This window comes from Apiospora kogelbergensis (genome assembly GCF_038363985.1).
Source record: "Apiospora kogelbergensis strain CBS 113332 chromosome Unknown utg000007l_segment0_segment0, whole genome shotgun sequence".
In the NCBI taxonomy this organism is placed as follows: Eukaryota; Fungi; Ascomycota; class Sordariomycetes; order Amphisphaeriales; family Apiosporaceae; genus Apiospora; species Apiospora kogelbergensis.
This window is the reverse complement of record NW_027117424.1, coordinates 663,989-677,818: the sequence shown is the minus strand read 5'-3', so window position 1 is coordinate 677,818 and position 13,830 is coordinate 663,989. Positions and strand designations below refer to the sequence as shown.

The 13,830-nt window shown below is 52.9% G+C and overlaps 8 protein-coding genes across 8 annotated transcripts; 3 read left to right on the top strand and 5 right to left on the bottom strand.

Moving 5' to 3' along the window:
* Nucleotides 1–268: 268 nt before the first annotated feature.
* Nucleotides 269–769, bottom strand: PG998_010554 (uncharacterized protein; the record flags this gene model as incomplete). The annotated part of the gene is made up of 1 exon (XM_066877370.1): nt 269–769. One exon carries the CDS (start codon nt 767–769, stop codon nt 269–271), a length of 501 nt encoding a protein of 166 aa, XP_066726424.1.
* A 354-nt stretch (nt 770–1,123) lies between these two features.
* PG998_010553 (uncharacterized protein) lies at nt 1,124–4,234 on the bottom strand (the record flags this gene model as incomplete). The annotated part of the gene is made up of 1 exon (XM_066877369.1): nt 1,124–4,234. One exon carries the CDS (start codon nt 4,232–4,234, stop codon nt 1,124–1,126), a length of 3,111 nt encoding a protein of 1,036 aa, XP_066726423.1.
* Nucleotides 4,235–6,549: 2,315 nt separating this feature from the next.
* Nucleotides 6,550–7,003, bottom strand: PG998_010552 (uncharacterized protein; the record flags this gene model as incomplete). The annotated part of the gene is made up of 3 exons (XM_066877368.1): nt 6,550–6,687; nt 6,748–6,904; nt 6,966–7,003. 3 exons carry the CDS (start codon nt 7,001–7,003, stop codon nt 6,550–6,552), a joined length of 333 nt encoding a protein of 110 aa, XP_066726422.1.
* A 538-nt stretch (nt 7,004–7,541) lies between these two features.
* Nucleotides 7,542–7,814, bottom strand: PG998_010551 (uncharacterized protein; the record flags this gene model as incomplete). Its single annotated transcript, XM_066877367.1, has 1 exon — nt 7,542–7,814. One exon carries the CDS (start codon nt 7,812–7,814, stop codon nt 7,542–7,544), a length of 273 nt encoding a protein of 90 aa, XP_066726421.1.
* Nucleotides 7,815–7,902: 88 nt separating this feature from the next.
* PG998_010550 (uncharacterized protein) lies at nt 7,903–8,753 on the top strand (the record flags this gene model as incomplete). Its single annotated transcript, XM_066877366.1, has 2 exons — nt 7,903–7,991; nt 8,261–8,753. The coding sequence occupies 2 exons, from the start codon at nt 7,903–7,905 to the stop codon at nt 8,751–8,753; spliced, it is 582 nt and encodes a 193-aa protein (XP_066726420.1).
* Nucleotides 8,754–8,858: 105 nt separating this feature from the next.
* Nucleotides 8,859–9,566, top strand: PG998_010549 (uncharacterized protein; the record flags this gene model as incomplete). Its single annotated transcript, XM_066877365.1, has 1 exon — nt 8,859–9,566. One exon carries the CDS (start codon nt 8,859–8,861, stop codon nt 9,564–9,566), a length of 708 nt encoding a protein of 235 aa, XP_066726419.1.
* A 322-nt stretch (nt 9,567–9,888) lies between these two features.
* Nucleotides 9,889–11,359, top strand: PG998_010548 (uncharacterized protein; the record flags this gene model as incomplete). Its single annotated transcript, XM_066877364.1, has 2 exons — nt 9,889–10,463; nt 10,555–11,359. The coding sequence occupies 2 exons, from the start codon at nt 9,889–9,891 to the stop codon at nt 11,357–11,359; spliced, it is 1,380 nt and encodes a 459-aa protein (XP_066726418.1).
* Nucleotides 11,360–11,962: 603 nt separating this feature from the next.
* Nucleotides 11,963–13,752, bottom strand: PG998_010547 (Kynurenine 3-monooxygenase; the record flags this gene model as incomplete). Its single annotated transcript, XM_066877363.1, has 5 exons — nt 11,963–12,289; nt 12,334–12,741; nt 12,804–13,229; nt 13,294–13,511; nt 13,644–13,752. The coding sequence occupies 5 exons, from the start codon at nt 13,750–13,752 to the stop codon at nt 11,963–11,965; spliced, it is 1,488 nt and encodes a 495-aa protein (XP_066726417.1).
* Between the last annotated feature and the right edge of the window lie 78 nt (nt 13,753–13,830).

Below are 13,830 nucleotides of genomic sequence, written 5' to 3'. Positions count from 1 at the left end.
GGCATCAATTGGCGCAGAAGTTGCTCGCGGTCGCAATACTAGAGCCAAAGCCTAAGCTGACCGGCCAAGCCCCAGTGAGCGCGCCTGCAGCCAATGTGACACTCGCCGCGCCTCGAGACATATCCAGTTGGGCCGTCTGTCGCTTCAGGGTGCAGCCAAACGGCTCGTCACGGCCGCCGTCGCAATCGACGTTCCACGGCCCGACCCTCAATCGTAGATGGTTTTCGATGTTCGTCGACAACCTTGTAGGCGTAGCGACCGGCTTCTCTCAAACACTGCCCCCGTCGCTCCTCGCCGCCAACGGCTCGCCAGACGGCGGCGGCGTGTGGTTCTTGAACGTCTTGACCTCGGCGCCGCGCGCGAGGCGGTCGAAGAGCACCCACGACGTGACTAGTAGGATGGGCATGGCGATCATGGTGCTCACGTACTTGCGCGAGGCCGCCTTGTAGGCCGGGCTGGAGGGGTCGACGGGGCGCGGCCGCGGGGCGCGCAGGCTCGCGGGGAGCGTGGGCGCGGGTCTGCCTGCTCGTTGCGACGATGGCGCTGGTGCGCTGCCGCTGGATGGCGCGTTGGACATGGGGGGCCTCGGCTGGTAGGGCAGGGTCTTCGGGGTCTTCTTGGATTGGGGAGAAGACATCTTGTCGGCGGGCGTGGGTGGGGTGACGCGGCGGGCTGTCGAAGGTGGAAGTAGGGCTGGTAGAAAATCGATTCTGGGCTCGAGGGTGAAGAAAGAAATGGATGCGTCAATCGGAGCTTGAGCTTTGGCCATGTGGGGGATGTAATTCGGTTAGGCACATAATACTTAGTGTATAACAAAATCACTTCTGTGTAGCTATTCATTCCATATGTTCATTCTAACCATACTCCCGAACCATGCATGCATCCGTATATTTTGTGGCCATGAAGGTAGAAGTGAGACCGGGAGGGAGCACAGGGCTCTTGTTTGGTAATCATCCAACAAGCAGGGAGTCCGCCCTGGACAGAAGCTTGTCACACGGACGGACCCCTTCCTTCGCAACCCCCACAATCTTATTCTAACGTCGGCTTTAGTTCCTCAGCAAAACAACTCCTACTTCGTGTTGCCGTTGTCCATCATATAATTTGGCGGTCAGAAGCTCGGCCTTCAGTCTATTATAAATTGCGGGAGATGTGGCTCTGGATCGGAATACTTCTTAGCGAGGCATTTCCAACATAAATGGTCTCCGCCAACGAGAACAAGAGCGTGGCCGTGACTTTGTTGTGTCAGGATGGCTGTGACAGCAAGCCTGGCGATCCAGTTCTTCTTGGCTCGGAAAACGCCGATGGCTGGTGGTGGGTCCAGGACTTCATCCCAACAGTCGAGGCTGACCATTTCTTCAAGCTTAGGCCGTTCCTCGTCGGTGCAAGTTCCGTGACAGTCGGACAGGAAAATGTCTGGCGGCGACTTTTCCAAGTTTAGAACATCAATGTCCCCAACCCACTGCCCGTTTTGCTGCACCGCGAGCACGGACTCGACCAGGAAGACTTCTTGGTCGATTTCCCCCGTGTTTTCCCAATCCAAAGCTGCTTTCCACTCGGTGAAGGAAAGGTGGAACGACACCCCTTCGAACTGGTCTACACTTTCCCCGTCGTAGACCTTGTGTTCCACTAGCAGTGGATTGTTCGTCTTTGGCCTTATGCGAGGTTCGAGGGGGGAAACCAGAAGAACTAGGCCAGCCTTCCCGATGCTGCCGACTAAATGCCGGACTACAGGCCCCGATGACCCCAGGGGATTCCCGTGACAGGGATCGGAGAGAAGAATCCCCGCAACGAATATTGAATCCTCATTGCATAGAGCTACCACTTCTTCCAAGTGTTGCAAGTTCATGTTGAATCGCCCAGTTTCGAACATAGCGATGCATCCAAATGCATTGGTTCTTCCCATCTGTTTTAGCCACTCATCTGCGGGAATCTGGATGATGTCACGGAAATATGCCTGTCGATTTGTTGCCAATAATCCATCTGGGAGCCAGGATGCCTTATGTAATTCCAACTCAATGACCTGCGAGGATATTGTTGCGCCTGGCAGTCCCCTGTACAGGGCTGTCGCAATGTCGAGGGCTAGAACCGATCTGATCCAGTCGAACGAAAGAAGTTTGTTTTGGGTCATCAGAATGTAAGGAGCATTCGTACGAGCCGCAAGATTGAAAGCCGGACTGTGACTGTGCTCATGATGGACGCCGCTGACTTTGCGTCTCTTGGATGGCTGCTGGGACGCCGCAGGTCTTGGTGATGCACTATGTTTGGGCTGTTCCGCCGTCAGACTAGTCGTAAGAAAGAGCTGCGAAAAAGGGCTTACCTCCATGAGAAACCTTAGCAACGCTATGACATCTTGTGCATGCTTAGGGCTTTTGAGGATATTGAAGTCTGCTTCACGACATTCCTCGAGGGCCACTGACGAAACATCTATTGCATCGATCCACCTAGAATTGCCATCATCCTGGATCCATATGTTGAAGCCATCTGAGCTATGCGCCGCATTCTTGGTATTGACTTGCTTGAAATGTAGTTCCTCCAATGCGTCGCGGCTGGTCTCGCTGGGTGGATTTCGCCAACTCAGGAGGTTTCCATACACACGAGGCATCGATAATCGGTCGTATATGATGTCGCACCGCTCACCTAGCTGCTTGATGTGCTGGCGGCGTTTCTCCAACTCCTCGACATACTGGGTTGGCAACTCAATATCCGAAGTAAGGAGATAGATCCATCGGTGCAGGGCAGATGTGCCGGTGGTGGCACATTCAAAGTATTCTACGTCAGATCCGAATTTGGCGGTGTAAGAAACGATAGCCTGCCTGCCATAGCTTTGGAGCTCTGACAAGAGATGACGTTGGTATGTTATCCCTTTGTCGATATCGTTTCCTTGGTCCAGGGCTCGTAATACGCGCAGATCTCGTAGTCCAAAATATCGGCAAGGATAGGTATGGCCTCGTCCTAAAAACTTCTCTCCTCGGCGCCAACCGAATTTGATCCAAGAGATGCTCGTCTCATGATCACTCCTGTCCAAGCTACCGAATTTATTCGCCGCGTGGCAAAAGGATCGGATTGAGCCGACTTCTGGGACTTGTCCATTGGGATGAGAAGACAACAGATCCCCCAAGTCCTTCAGCCATTCTATGGTCGCAAGGAATTGAGATGAGTTGATTTTCCAAGCCCTGAAGAGACACCCCAGGGCCACAAACCACAGCTGGTCAATGGTGATGCGTGGCTTGTCCTCGCAGCTCTCAACTCGCACGGTACCATAATAGCGAAGATGCGACAACGCTAGTGACCATCGCATTGGCTCCTGCTGCGGTCCGGAGTTATATTCCAGCCCTAGACTTAGCACAGCAGACGGTGGAAACAGGCTGTCCTTGAAAGGAATGTTTCTGGCTTGGTCCTGAAATACCAAGAGATCGGGATACATGTGCCAGGAAGAGATCGCCAGGAGGACTGATCGATCTGCGGCTTCCTGAGGAAGGTTCTGAAACAGGTTGTTCATCACCTTCAGTGTTTGGATCCATGTCGAAATAACATTCGTGTATGTTGGCCCTAGGGAGTATGGGAGTTGGATGTTCTTCACGACCAGTAAATACTGGTGCCTTGCCCAACTCATCGCCATGTCTGCACGTCTCAACCAAGCACGAGCGCTAGCGTCGAAGGTAGCTATCTCATCGCGACTGATGGATTGCTTCGAAGCCGCATAGGTGTGAGGGCTAAACATTTTGTGCTCTTCTATGGCATCAATCTCTTTCTTTCGCTCGCTGATCAGCTCGACCCATATCGAAGTCGCGTCCTTCGCGTTAAAGGCACGAGCCAGGACGCATGCAAGGAGATGCACGGCGATGGAGGCGTCGCTTGAAGTCGCTGCGGCCCATAGAGAAGTGCCATCTGCTCCAATGTAGGGCTGGAAGGCCCCATCGCTTGCGGCTCCTTGAGGATTGATGCCGGGCTGAGTCATGATCTCCGATGCTCGCTGTCCGTAGGCCCTGAAGACAGCCGCCGTATCGGGCAGGATCTCTCGGAATAGAAAGCCCAGTGTGCAGACGGTTTTGTGTATCTGGCCCGACTCGGCCTCTTCTCTTCGCCGAACGGTCAAGGCAGGTCCGATGGGTAGGAACTCTGGCGACGGGTTACAACGATAAACCGAGAAATCCAGATTGATGTTTATCAATGCTGCGGTATTCTCGCTTGAAAAGGACGCAAAGGCGCCCTGCAACTTCCCTACGGTGGCCATGGTTATATGGCTGGCTCTGAGTCTCAAGAGAGAAAGAAGGGGATATTCGCAAAGTGTCCACAGCAGTCCTCATGTAATAATCAATAAGTGCGTACAGAGGCGATGCGCCTGGGCCGTGTCTCGCGATCGTGGTGGGAGAAAACCGTCACTCATTTGACAGACAATCATTTTCCGCAGCGAGGTTTTCTGAGAAGCGGTCAGACCTAGCCGTGGTTGCTCTTCTTTTCCGGTTCCATGTCGAGCTGTTGACCCGTCGACCCACCACTGCCATATGACTGGCGGGCGGGCGGCTCTTTTCTGTCCAATACAGGCACGAGAATGCCGTGACTGTGGACTGTCTGATTTGTGGCTTATAGAATAAGGGCCATTCATTGGCGGGGAGTATTAGGCAAGCTGGGCAAAGTGGACAGCATGGTATCCCAGCACAGTGTCGTCTAGCGCCAGCATAAGCCACTCGTCGATGCTGTCCAAAGCTAGACATTCCGAGCTCAGCCCTGCCAGGCAACCACACATTGCATATATGGCGCACATCAGCAGATGCTTAACAAGGCGTCCAATGTCCTACGGACGCTGGGTTGTTTCTCTTATCTACCACAATTGATGCCTAACCTAGCGTCCTGCACAATGGGCCTGTCCTCGACACACTCATGCAGACGCCACCCCTCCACTCACGTTTGCAGGGTTTCAATTTGTTGAATCGATGCCAACCTTGAGGAAATGACTTTTGTCCGTCACCACTGGAGCTACATATCCTTAGAGGATATGTCATTTGGCCCTTCAACACCAACACGAGCCAGCCCATAGGCATCTATGCCTACAACTAATAAGGACCTAAAATTTCATGGCGAGCTAAGCTACGATGCAAATGAATCTAGAGCTATCATTTCCATGCATAGCTTAAGATGGGACGGATCAAACATGACGGCTGGGTTGCAAAAGGGCGTAGAGCATGGCGTTTTGGGCAATCTCAGGGGTAGCAACTATTAATCCACACTCACCAAATAGGTCGATAGAATTCACATTGAACTTGAGTGAGGATTGGATGTGGTCTATTGGGAGCAAGGATATTCCAGTTCAACTGGAAGATGAAAACGAACAATTTCACCAGGAGCCAAGTCGGAATCTTGAGGTTAATAATTATTGGCCTTTGCCACAGCGGCTGCGGAGACCAGTGCTACATCATTTCATTCGCACGATGTTGTTTTCCGCACTGGACGGCAGACATTCATTCACGACACCCACGGCCAAGTTTCAGGCGTCTAGGATAATCGCAAGATCAAGAAGAGTACATCAGAGCCATCGCAGCAAGATGAGGATGCATTTTCGGCTGCAATAGTGATAAGCGTCGAGGGGTCTTCCCAAACAGCCAGCATAGAGCGTTATTAACCCGATAGCGGGCAAGGCAGGCTGTCGAGGGTAGACGGAGGGCTAGTAGAAAATCGATTTTAGGCTTGAGAGTAAAGAAAGAAATGGGTACTTTAATTGGCTCTTGGTTAAAAGGACAGTATATCGTCCAAACCTATGAACCGTTGGTTGTACCAATGAAAACCACCTATACACTAGCAAATCTGTAGGAAAGAAGTTAGCCTAGCCCTCGTAGTCTTTCGGTAGAATAACGTACGCAGCAGTTGCAGCAAAGATCTCAGCCTGTTTGCAATTTGTGGCGGCGAGCATGCAGAGAGAGAACATAACAGTAAAGACATAGACGAGTCCAAGTTTTTCCAGTGTCTCTAATAAAAAACAAGGCAATGATAGACAAAATGGGAAGCAACGATGATACTACAGAACTGACAATGTTGATTACGCATCTGATATATCGGTCGGAATAGTACTAGAGCGTTGTTTGTTGTTGCCCATGCTCAGGTGATTTTTCTACGTCATATAGTAGGGGGCGCTGGTTCAAAGGGGTCAGCCTCTTCTCAACCCCTAGATTCGATGAGACTTTCTCATCTTGACGAGACGCCACAATCGATGAAAGCCAATGCGCTCACCTGTCAGAACGATGTAGAAGTATCTGGAGATGAGCATTCCGATTGATTTTAATTAATTATATTTGTTATAATGGAATTGATTTATATTTAGTTGTGCCAGGTCTCAAGAATTGTTCAATTCACTTGTGTGTTCAATTCACTTATGGGGTACGTTAGACGTATTATATCAAATAGGATCCTGTATTTATCAAGAAAGCAACTGCTTGGCACTCAATGTGTAGACCCCTTGAATCGTCTCTTTTGACTAGGACGAGCCGTACCATAAACACCAGCATCTGATACCCATGGCCGAATGCGTTCGATAACCATATCCACTCGGCTCGCCTATTTGGGGCACCTCCAGCCGGCGGGTACGATTTCGTTCTTGGTGCCGGCCGCGGCGGAAGCCACCACCTCAGAGCCTAGAAAGCTGCTGCATTTGTTGGAGTAAGGGTTGGTGGAGACACCAGCCTTGGGGCAGCACTATTATAACGTTAATATACGGAGGTATTACATATAACGAGGAATAGGCTTTAGACTCACGATGATACCGTTGGCCTCGACTTTGCCTCCGATACTTTCGCACACGCTAGGCTCAACAATCCACTTGCGTGTAGAGTCAAGCTTGGCGGAGTTTCCGGGGCCGAAGAGGTTGCCACAGGCCATGCCTTCCTCGACATAGTTCTGGGCGAGGGTGAAGCTATCATGGGAGGATCAGTCAATGCTTCTTTGGCAAGGCGACAAATTAAACGGATCCTTACCTGGCAAAGGCTAGAACGGAGAGCGAGAGGAACTGCATATTGATGAGTGGATAGAGAAGTCTGTGGAGTGGACTGTTGAATTGTTGGAATATCTAGATAATTAATAGAAAGGGGGCAAGAAGGTGAAGGGATTCATTAAATATATATTTGATATTAATAGGCTAATAGCGGGAGGCGGGAGGCGGGAGGCGGGAGCGGTATCGATCGATAAACAGAGCATCGCATAATTGGCGGAGATTACAATTTGTGGTTCGAGTACAGCATTAGAACATGTGTTGCATGCATGAGCACGAGTCACGATTGAGAGAGCATAAAGTGGTGTGCATCCCGGCCAACCTGACAGCTTTAGGTTTAATGTCCGAACATGACAGCGAAGACTATACACAATAGCCATGTTGTCAATTAACCCAAAACTCGACGCCTAGCTCCCTAGTCCTCCGGCCCCGCGGCCACCTAGTAGCATACTACGGCCGGGATCGACATCGGAGCTACCCCGGCTCGCTTTTCAAGACAAGTCAGTTTCAGCAACCTCATGAGAACTGGTGTAAACACGCCACAGTCGAAAGTCGAATAGCCTCAGTCGGTGGTGATGTTGGCGGGCCCAATGCCACATCTTCTGGATGCAACGGGCCGCCGCCGCTCCTCGGACTCACGCCGCTCCTCGGACTCACGCCGCTCCTCGGACTCACGCCGCTCATCGGACTCAAGGGGCGGGGCTATGGCCATCCATGCATCTTCCCAATCCTCATATGGCAACGGCTTAACTACCACCTGCCTGACTGAACTGATCCGTTGCACGGCAAACGGGTTGCTACTTCGACCGCACTCCATCAAGACGGCATTCAGCATTGCTCGCGTCTCGGCCAAGTGCCACCCCCACTGGATGCCAAGCACTGCCAAATCCTGTCTTACTGACCTCAATGCTACATACTCCAACATGATCCCCACAGCCTCGCAGTGGATTATGGTCCCTGCGGCGGATGTGGCCCGGAACGGTATAAGGCCGTTCTCGGAAGGGTCATGTATGTACGAACATGGCAGCTTCGGACTTGTATACATATCCTGTCCGATTATTTGCCCGTATAGGTTGGTGCAGGTCAAGGAAAGATTGCGAAGGTCATCGGGCTTCAGGTAATGAACTGGCTCAAGAATAAACTCTCTGGGGGCAAGGCATCGGGACAAAGATCACCCTCCTTTACTTGACGTGAGCATTCACCGAAGGCCATCTCATCCATTTGGTCAGTTAGAGCTGACAAACAGTTAGTTATTAAAGGGTCGGCACACTTTTAAAGTAGAAATCTTATCCCTGAGAGTGCCACGCACGGAGAGAACATCGCTCATTCGGGACCAGGATACGATGTACCACAACTTCAGCACCTCAAAATTGGCCGTGATGCTATATGCATTGTGTTTGTTGCACAGAACCAGGGATCTGTGACTTCTTACCGCAATTGCGGCAGTACATCTCATTCAGAGAACATTTTGTTTAATCGCCGACTTCATGGAAATCCTTTTAGTCCGTCGCCACTGGAGCCGCAGCTGATCAAGAACAAGGACATTGCAGAGTTTGATGCTTGCTGCATTGAGACTGCCCGCCACCCTGGCGATTTTAACGGAGACGAAACCTCCGCCTGGGATAGCGATGAGCCAGGATATATGAATCATACTCCTTCAATATCAACACGAGCTAGCTCAGAGGCATCCAACTCTTCAGCCAAAAAGGAGCCAACATTTTCCAGGGAGCAACATTACGATGCAAATGAACCAAGGACTGACAATTCCATATAGATATTAAGACAGGACAGCATCCGAATAACGACTGGATTACAAAAACTGGGAGAACAAAACAATTCAGATGATACCACAGGAGCGGCAACAATCGAGGCTTTAGTTATGGACACGGTTGACATCCGACAACATCTACCTAACACCACAAAAGCATTTGCTCTGGCCTCGAAAGATGAAGTGAAATGGGTTGTCAAGAGTCGGGATCTTCTAGTTCATCTGGAAAACAAGGATGAGCATAGGAACCCAAGGCTCGGCCATACTTTGGCAACCACAAAGCTGAACAATCTCACTTCCTCCGATGGATCGTTTAAGGCTTCTCCCGGAACCACCTCGGAATCTTGGGGGCGGCAGTCGTCAACTTCTACTCCACCGGAAACGGAGACCAATATCCCGTCGTTTGATTCTCATAATCTTGCTTCTCACACCGGAAGGCAGACACTTCAGCTGCAATACCCACAGCTCCCTAACGAAGTTCCGGAACGACGGGAAGTCTCCCAAGTTCAGTTGGAGTACCTACAAGAGCAGGAGCAGTTGCAGTTACGTCAAGACGAGGACTTCCTTTCGGTCGCGGTACGAATCGGCGTCGAAGGGTCTCCCCGAAGAGCCAGCATGGAGCATTACGAATACGACAGCGACAGAGACATCATCAGCTACGCGGACGAGGATGACTATCCGCCCTTGCCGTTCCCGGATGAGTACTGGACCTACGATGCCGAAGTAGAGAACTACTACCTTATAGATCCTGGAGAGGATGGAAGAGAGACTAAGATTTGGTATCCTCTGGAGTTCCTGGAGTCACACAAGCAGGATTAGCGACAGTTGATTACAATCATGTACAATAGTATACAGCATTGCATTTTTTACCGGGTTACTCCTCACACCGCTTTACAATCACAGACTCCTTCGCCTGACAACTGATGCATTCACACCTCGCCATGTCCCTTTTATAAATGTAACGCCACCCTCCCTGTTATTTAGAAACTAACTATCAGAAAGCTCATACACCATGTCCTTCATGACTTCTATACCCAGCCCAAACACAACTTCAAAACGAAATTCTCAAACCTGGGGGTGGGGGTTCTCCCCCTTTCAGCCCCTTCCACTACCTCAGGATTCAACAAACACCAACCCCAACATGGATGAACCCAGCAGCAGTATCAGCACCCCCGCCAAGCTCAGCAAGAACTGGCGAAAAGCCCTCGATGCAGTCCGAGACCTGGTACCTACCACCACCACCACCACCACAGACCCCCGACCCCCTAGCCGCCGCAAGCTTCTCCGCCGCAACACCTTCACGAAACCGACGGGCCAGCAAGTCGCCCAAGCCGCCAACTTCACGCGCAACCTCAACCACGCCGTCTTCGACTACCGCAACGGCTGGACCACCCGACACCACAAGCGCCGCCGCTACCGTCGCGTCAAGGTCCTGCTCACGTACTGGGCCGACACGGACGACCCGGCCTTTGGCGCGGACCGCGCCGCGCGCGCGCTCGCTGACGTCTTCCGGCGGCGCTACGGGTTCGACGTGCTGGTCTGGCTGATTCCCGTCATGCAGCCGCAGCAGGCGCTGACCGCGAAGCTGCGGCAGTTTGCGGGCGGTGACGACGGCGGGCAGCAGCAGCAGGGCGATGACTTGCTCATCTTCTGGTACGGCGGCTCGGCGCGGGAGGAACGCGGGCGAGGGCGTGGGTCGGTCGTGTGGTTTGGAGAGTGAGTACTTCCCTTTATTATAATGCCTAGCCCCTTTTCGGAATTCATACATACATAGGCATAAGCAGGATTGTTAACCCAAACTCGGTAGGAGCATCGGCGGTCCCACCATCGACTCCCAAATCGTGCCCCAGATCCTCGGCGCCAGCGGGGCCGACTTGCTGACCCTGTACGACAGCCCGCACGCTCTGCACGGGTGCAACGTCACCGGGCCGGGCGTCTGCGAGCACCTGGGCGCCTGCGCCCACGACGGCTTCGTTGCCGGGTTTATTGACGGTGACGGCGGCGGCAGCGTTCCGCTGTCCTTCACCCGGGCGCTGATTCGGATCCTCGACAGCCCCAGACGCGCCGCCAAGGGCATCTCGGTCCTCGATCTACATCGTAAACTCGTCAACCGGTACCATGGGGCGACGTCGGCAGGGGCGTCGGCAGCGATAATCGCGTGGATAGAAAGTAGCACCGAGTCGTCCCTGGGAAAGGAGGAGTCGCAGAAGAGGGCGAATCGGCAGCGGCAGATTGTCGGTGAGGCAGAATATCTGCGGACTCAGCCCTGGCTTCCAGACTCCATGCGACAGACGCCCGTTTATTGCCACCTCTCCCGATGCCGGCCTTTAAATGAGGGAGGATCGCCTGCCACCATCGTGGTGTCGCAGCTGGGGCGTAATCCACAGCAGGAAGCCTTGATGCGGCTGGAGGGGATTGAGTGGGACGGAGGCCCCTTGTCAGAAGGCGAGGGCGAAAAGGAAATCGACGATGACGATGCCATCGATGTGACTGTACGGATGCGGATGCGGTGCCCTGTTGACATGACAAATATCGGGCAGTGGAGGGACTGGATCCTCGATGCGCCGCGCGAGGCGCGTCAGGTGGTTCTGTTGCAGGCCAAACCCAAATAAAACACATGACCCCAAAAAGTTATATGTAGCAGAAAGCCACAGGGCAATCTACAGTAGTAGTAAATGAGTTGAAGGCCTGAACATGCAGATCATATGACTCTCAATTGTGTAATCTCTGACACAGAGTCAGGGGTTCAAGCGTCTAAGCTGGACTTCAGTACTTTCGTAGTTCTCAAGGCACCCGGATAAGGCTGTGTGGCTGCTTTCCGCTCTTGACAAACTTTTATTGCGGAAGGTAGGTGACGTTGAAAGGGAAAAGGGGGATGGCCTCGACGATCTGTAGCTGGTAATAATACATATGAACGTAGCCGCATCCCTTGCTAAGACTTCAAAAGCAGCACGGAGGTGTTGTTTATTCACACTTTCGCATAGACTGAGTGATTTTTGACAGCCATGAATTGAACTGGATACTGCAATTTGCTTTCTCCATTTGTGAAGTAAGTGATCATGATTGGCGAGTCTCTTTTCAGTCGCTATATTCAGCTATCTCGCATCGCTATTCCGTGCGATACCCGAAACTAACCGAGATCAAAGAAGCAAATCGCTCTTCCTAAACGTGACCAACAACTACAGGTACACAAGCAATATCCTGCTAAGTATTACTTATCCCCGGAAGTGTCGCACAAGACCGCCAACGTACTCGACCACATTGCCCACCATCGAAGGCCGGCCCGGATGCCTCCAGTAGCGGAACCCGACCAGCCCCAAGACGAGGGGCGTCCAGAAGGCGAACTGGAGGACGCGCGTCAGCACGCGGCCCTGGTGGTCGCTGCGGGCGATGACGTGCGAGTAGCGCTCGTTGCTGAAGCTGACGCGCGAGTACTTGGTCTGCCAGCCGAGGCGGGGCACGTAGACGGACAACCACTCCTCGAGGGCCTTGCGCAGGCGGTACGTGGGCGACAGCACCGACGCGCGCATCTCGACGTAGTTCTGCAGCGCCAGGTCGTTGATGGCGTGCGCGTCGGGGCGCGCACGGCCGAGTACTCGGCCAGGGCGGCGCGGCGCTGCACCGTCGGGTCGGCCGGCGCCGGGTCCCGCGGGTCGTTGCTCTCCTCGGTGGCCTCGTGCTTGTCCAGCAGCGCGAACAGCGTCCGCACGTCCTCGAGGCCCGCGTTCATCCCCTGCCCGTAGAAGGGCACCATGGCGTGCGCCGCGTCGCCCAGGATCACGGCGGCGCTGCCGAAGTGGTACGGCTTGCACTTGATGCTGATCAGCGGCAGGTGCGGGTTCGCCTCGAACGAGGCGATCAGCTCCTTCGGCGGGATGAGCGAGGTGACGCCGGGGAAGTGCTGGTCGAAGAAGCTGGGGAGCTTGGACGAGTCGGCTTCCAAAGTGGCGTAATTGGCACTGGGCATGAACAAGGTGCATGTAAAAGAGCCATCCTAGATTGTATACATTAGTATATTTTTGTGTCTGAGGAAGCTGGACGTCTTTCGTTACTCACCTCACTAGGTATCGCGATAAACATGAACTGTTTTCCAGGCCAGATGTGTAGATGGTTGGGAGATATGGCGAATCGCTCCAAGGCGCTGTGTTGATTGTGGCGTCTGGACTTGGGCTTGATTTGAAACTCGCACCAAAGGGTATCGATGTACTCTTGCTGGTAATCCATGCGGATATACTTCATCAAGTGGTAGCGAACAGACGAGTGCGCTCCGTCCGCGCCCATCATGAAGTCGAAGCTGACCTCGACCTCTTTCGGGCGGCCATCGGCGGACGTTTCGGGGTTCCGGACCTCGAACCAGGCGACTCGTCGCTTGAAGTCAGCCCCAGTGAGCTTGTGGTTGAAGTTGAATTTGACATTGGGCATTTTCTCCAAGATATCCAGAAGTGTCTTATTCAGCTCCGCTCTATCGGCTGCAAATATGTCCTGCTCTGGTGGTTAGCCTCTGAAGCAAGCCATGGCATTGATGGCCGTGATTGGCTGGACATACCCTGCCATGGATATCATATTGTTGCGACTCTTCATAAAGCTCTCCGGACGTTCGCTTGCCATGAATCATCCGTCCGCTCATCGGGATAACTGAATTCATTACATGGTCGAGAAGAGCCTTGGAGCCAGCATGGCGCATGGCATTGATGCCCCTCTCGGACAAAGCGAGGTTGATGGACTTTGTGAAGTTGAGAGGTGTTGTGGAGGGATCTCGGAGATCTGCGCGAGTCAGTATTAGACTTTAAGGATCTGGGGGAGAGGTAGGTCCTGTCTGTAAGTCATGGGTCATGATGGATTATTATTATGACCCATGCGACAGCCAAGAAAGGACCCCTCGAGACAGTAACTTACCACTGCGCAGCTCATATATCTCCACTTCGTGGCCCCGATTGGCCGCATACAACGCGGCTAAAGAGCCGACTGGGCCAGCGCCGACGACGATATATCTCTGTTTGGTCATTGCGAACGGGAGGATAGAGGGGGAACTCGAGGGTGTGGTCCTGCACAAGGTCAAGGGCTCCTGCGGGAATAGATGAGG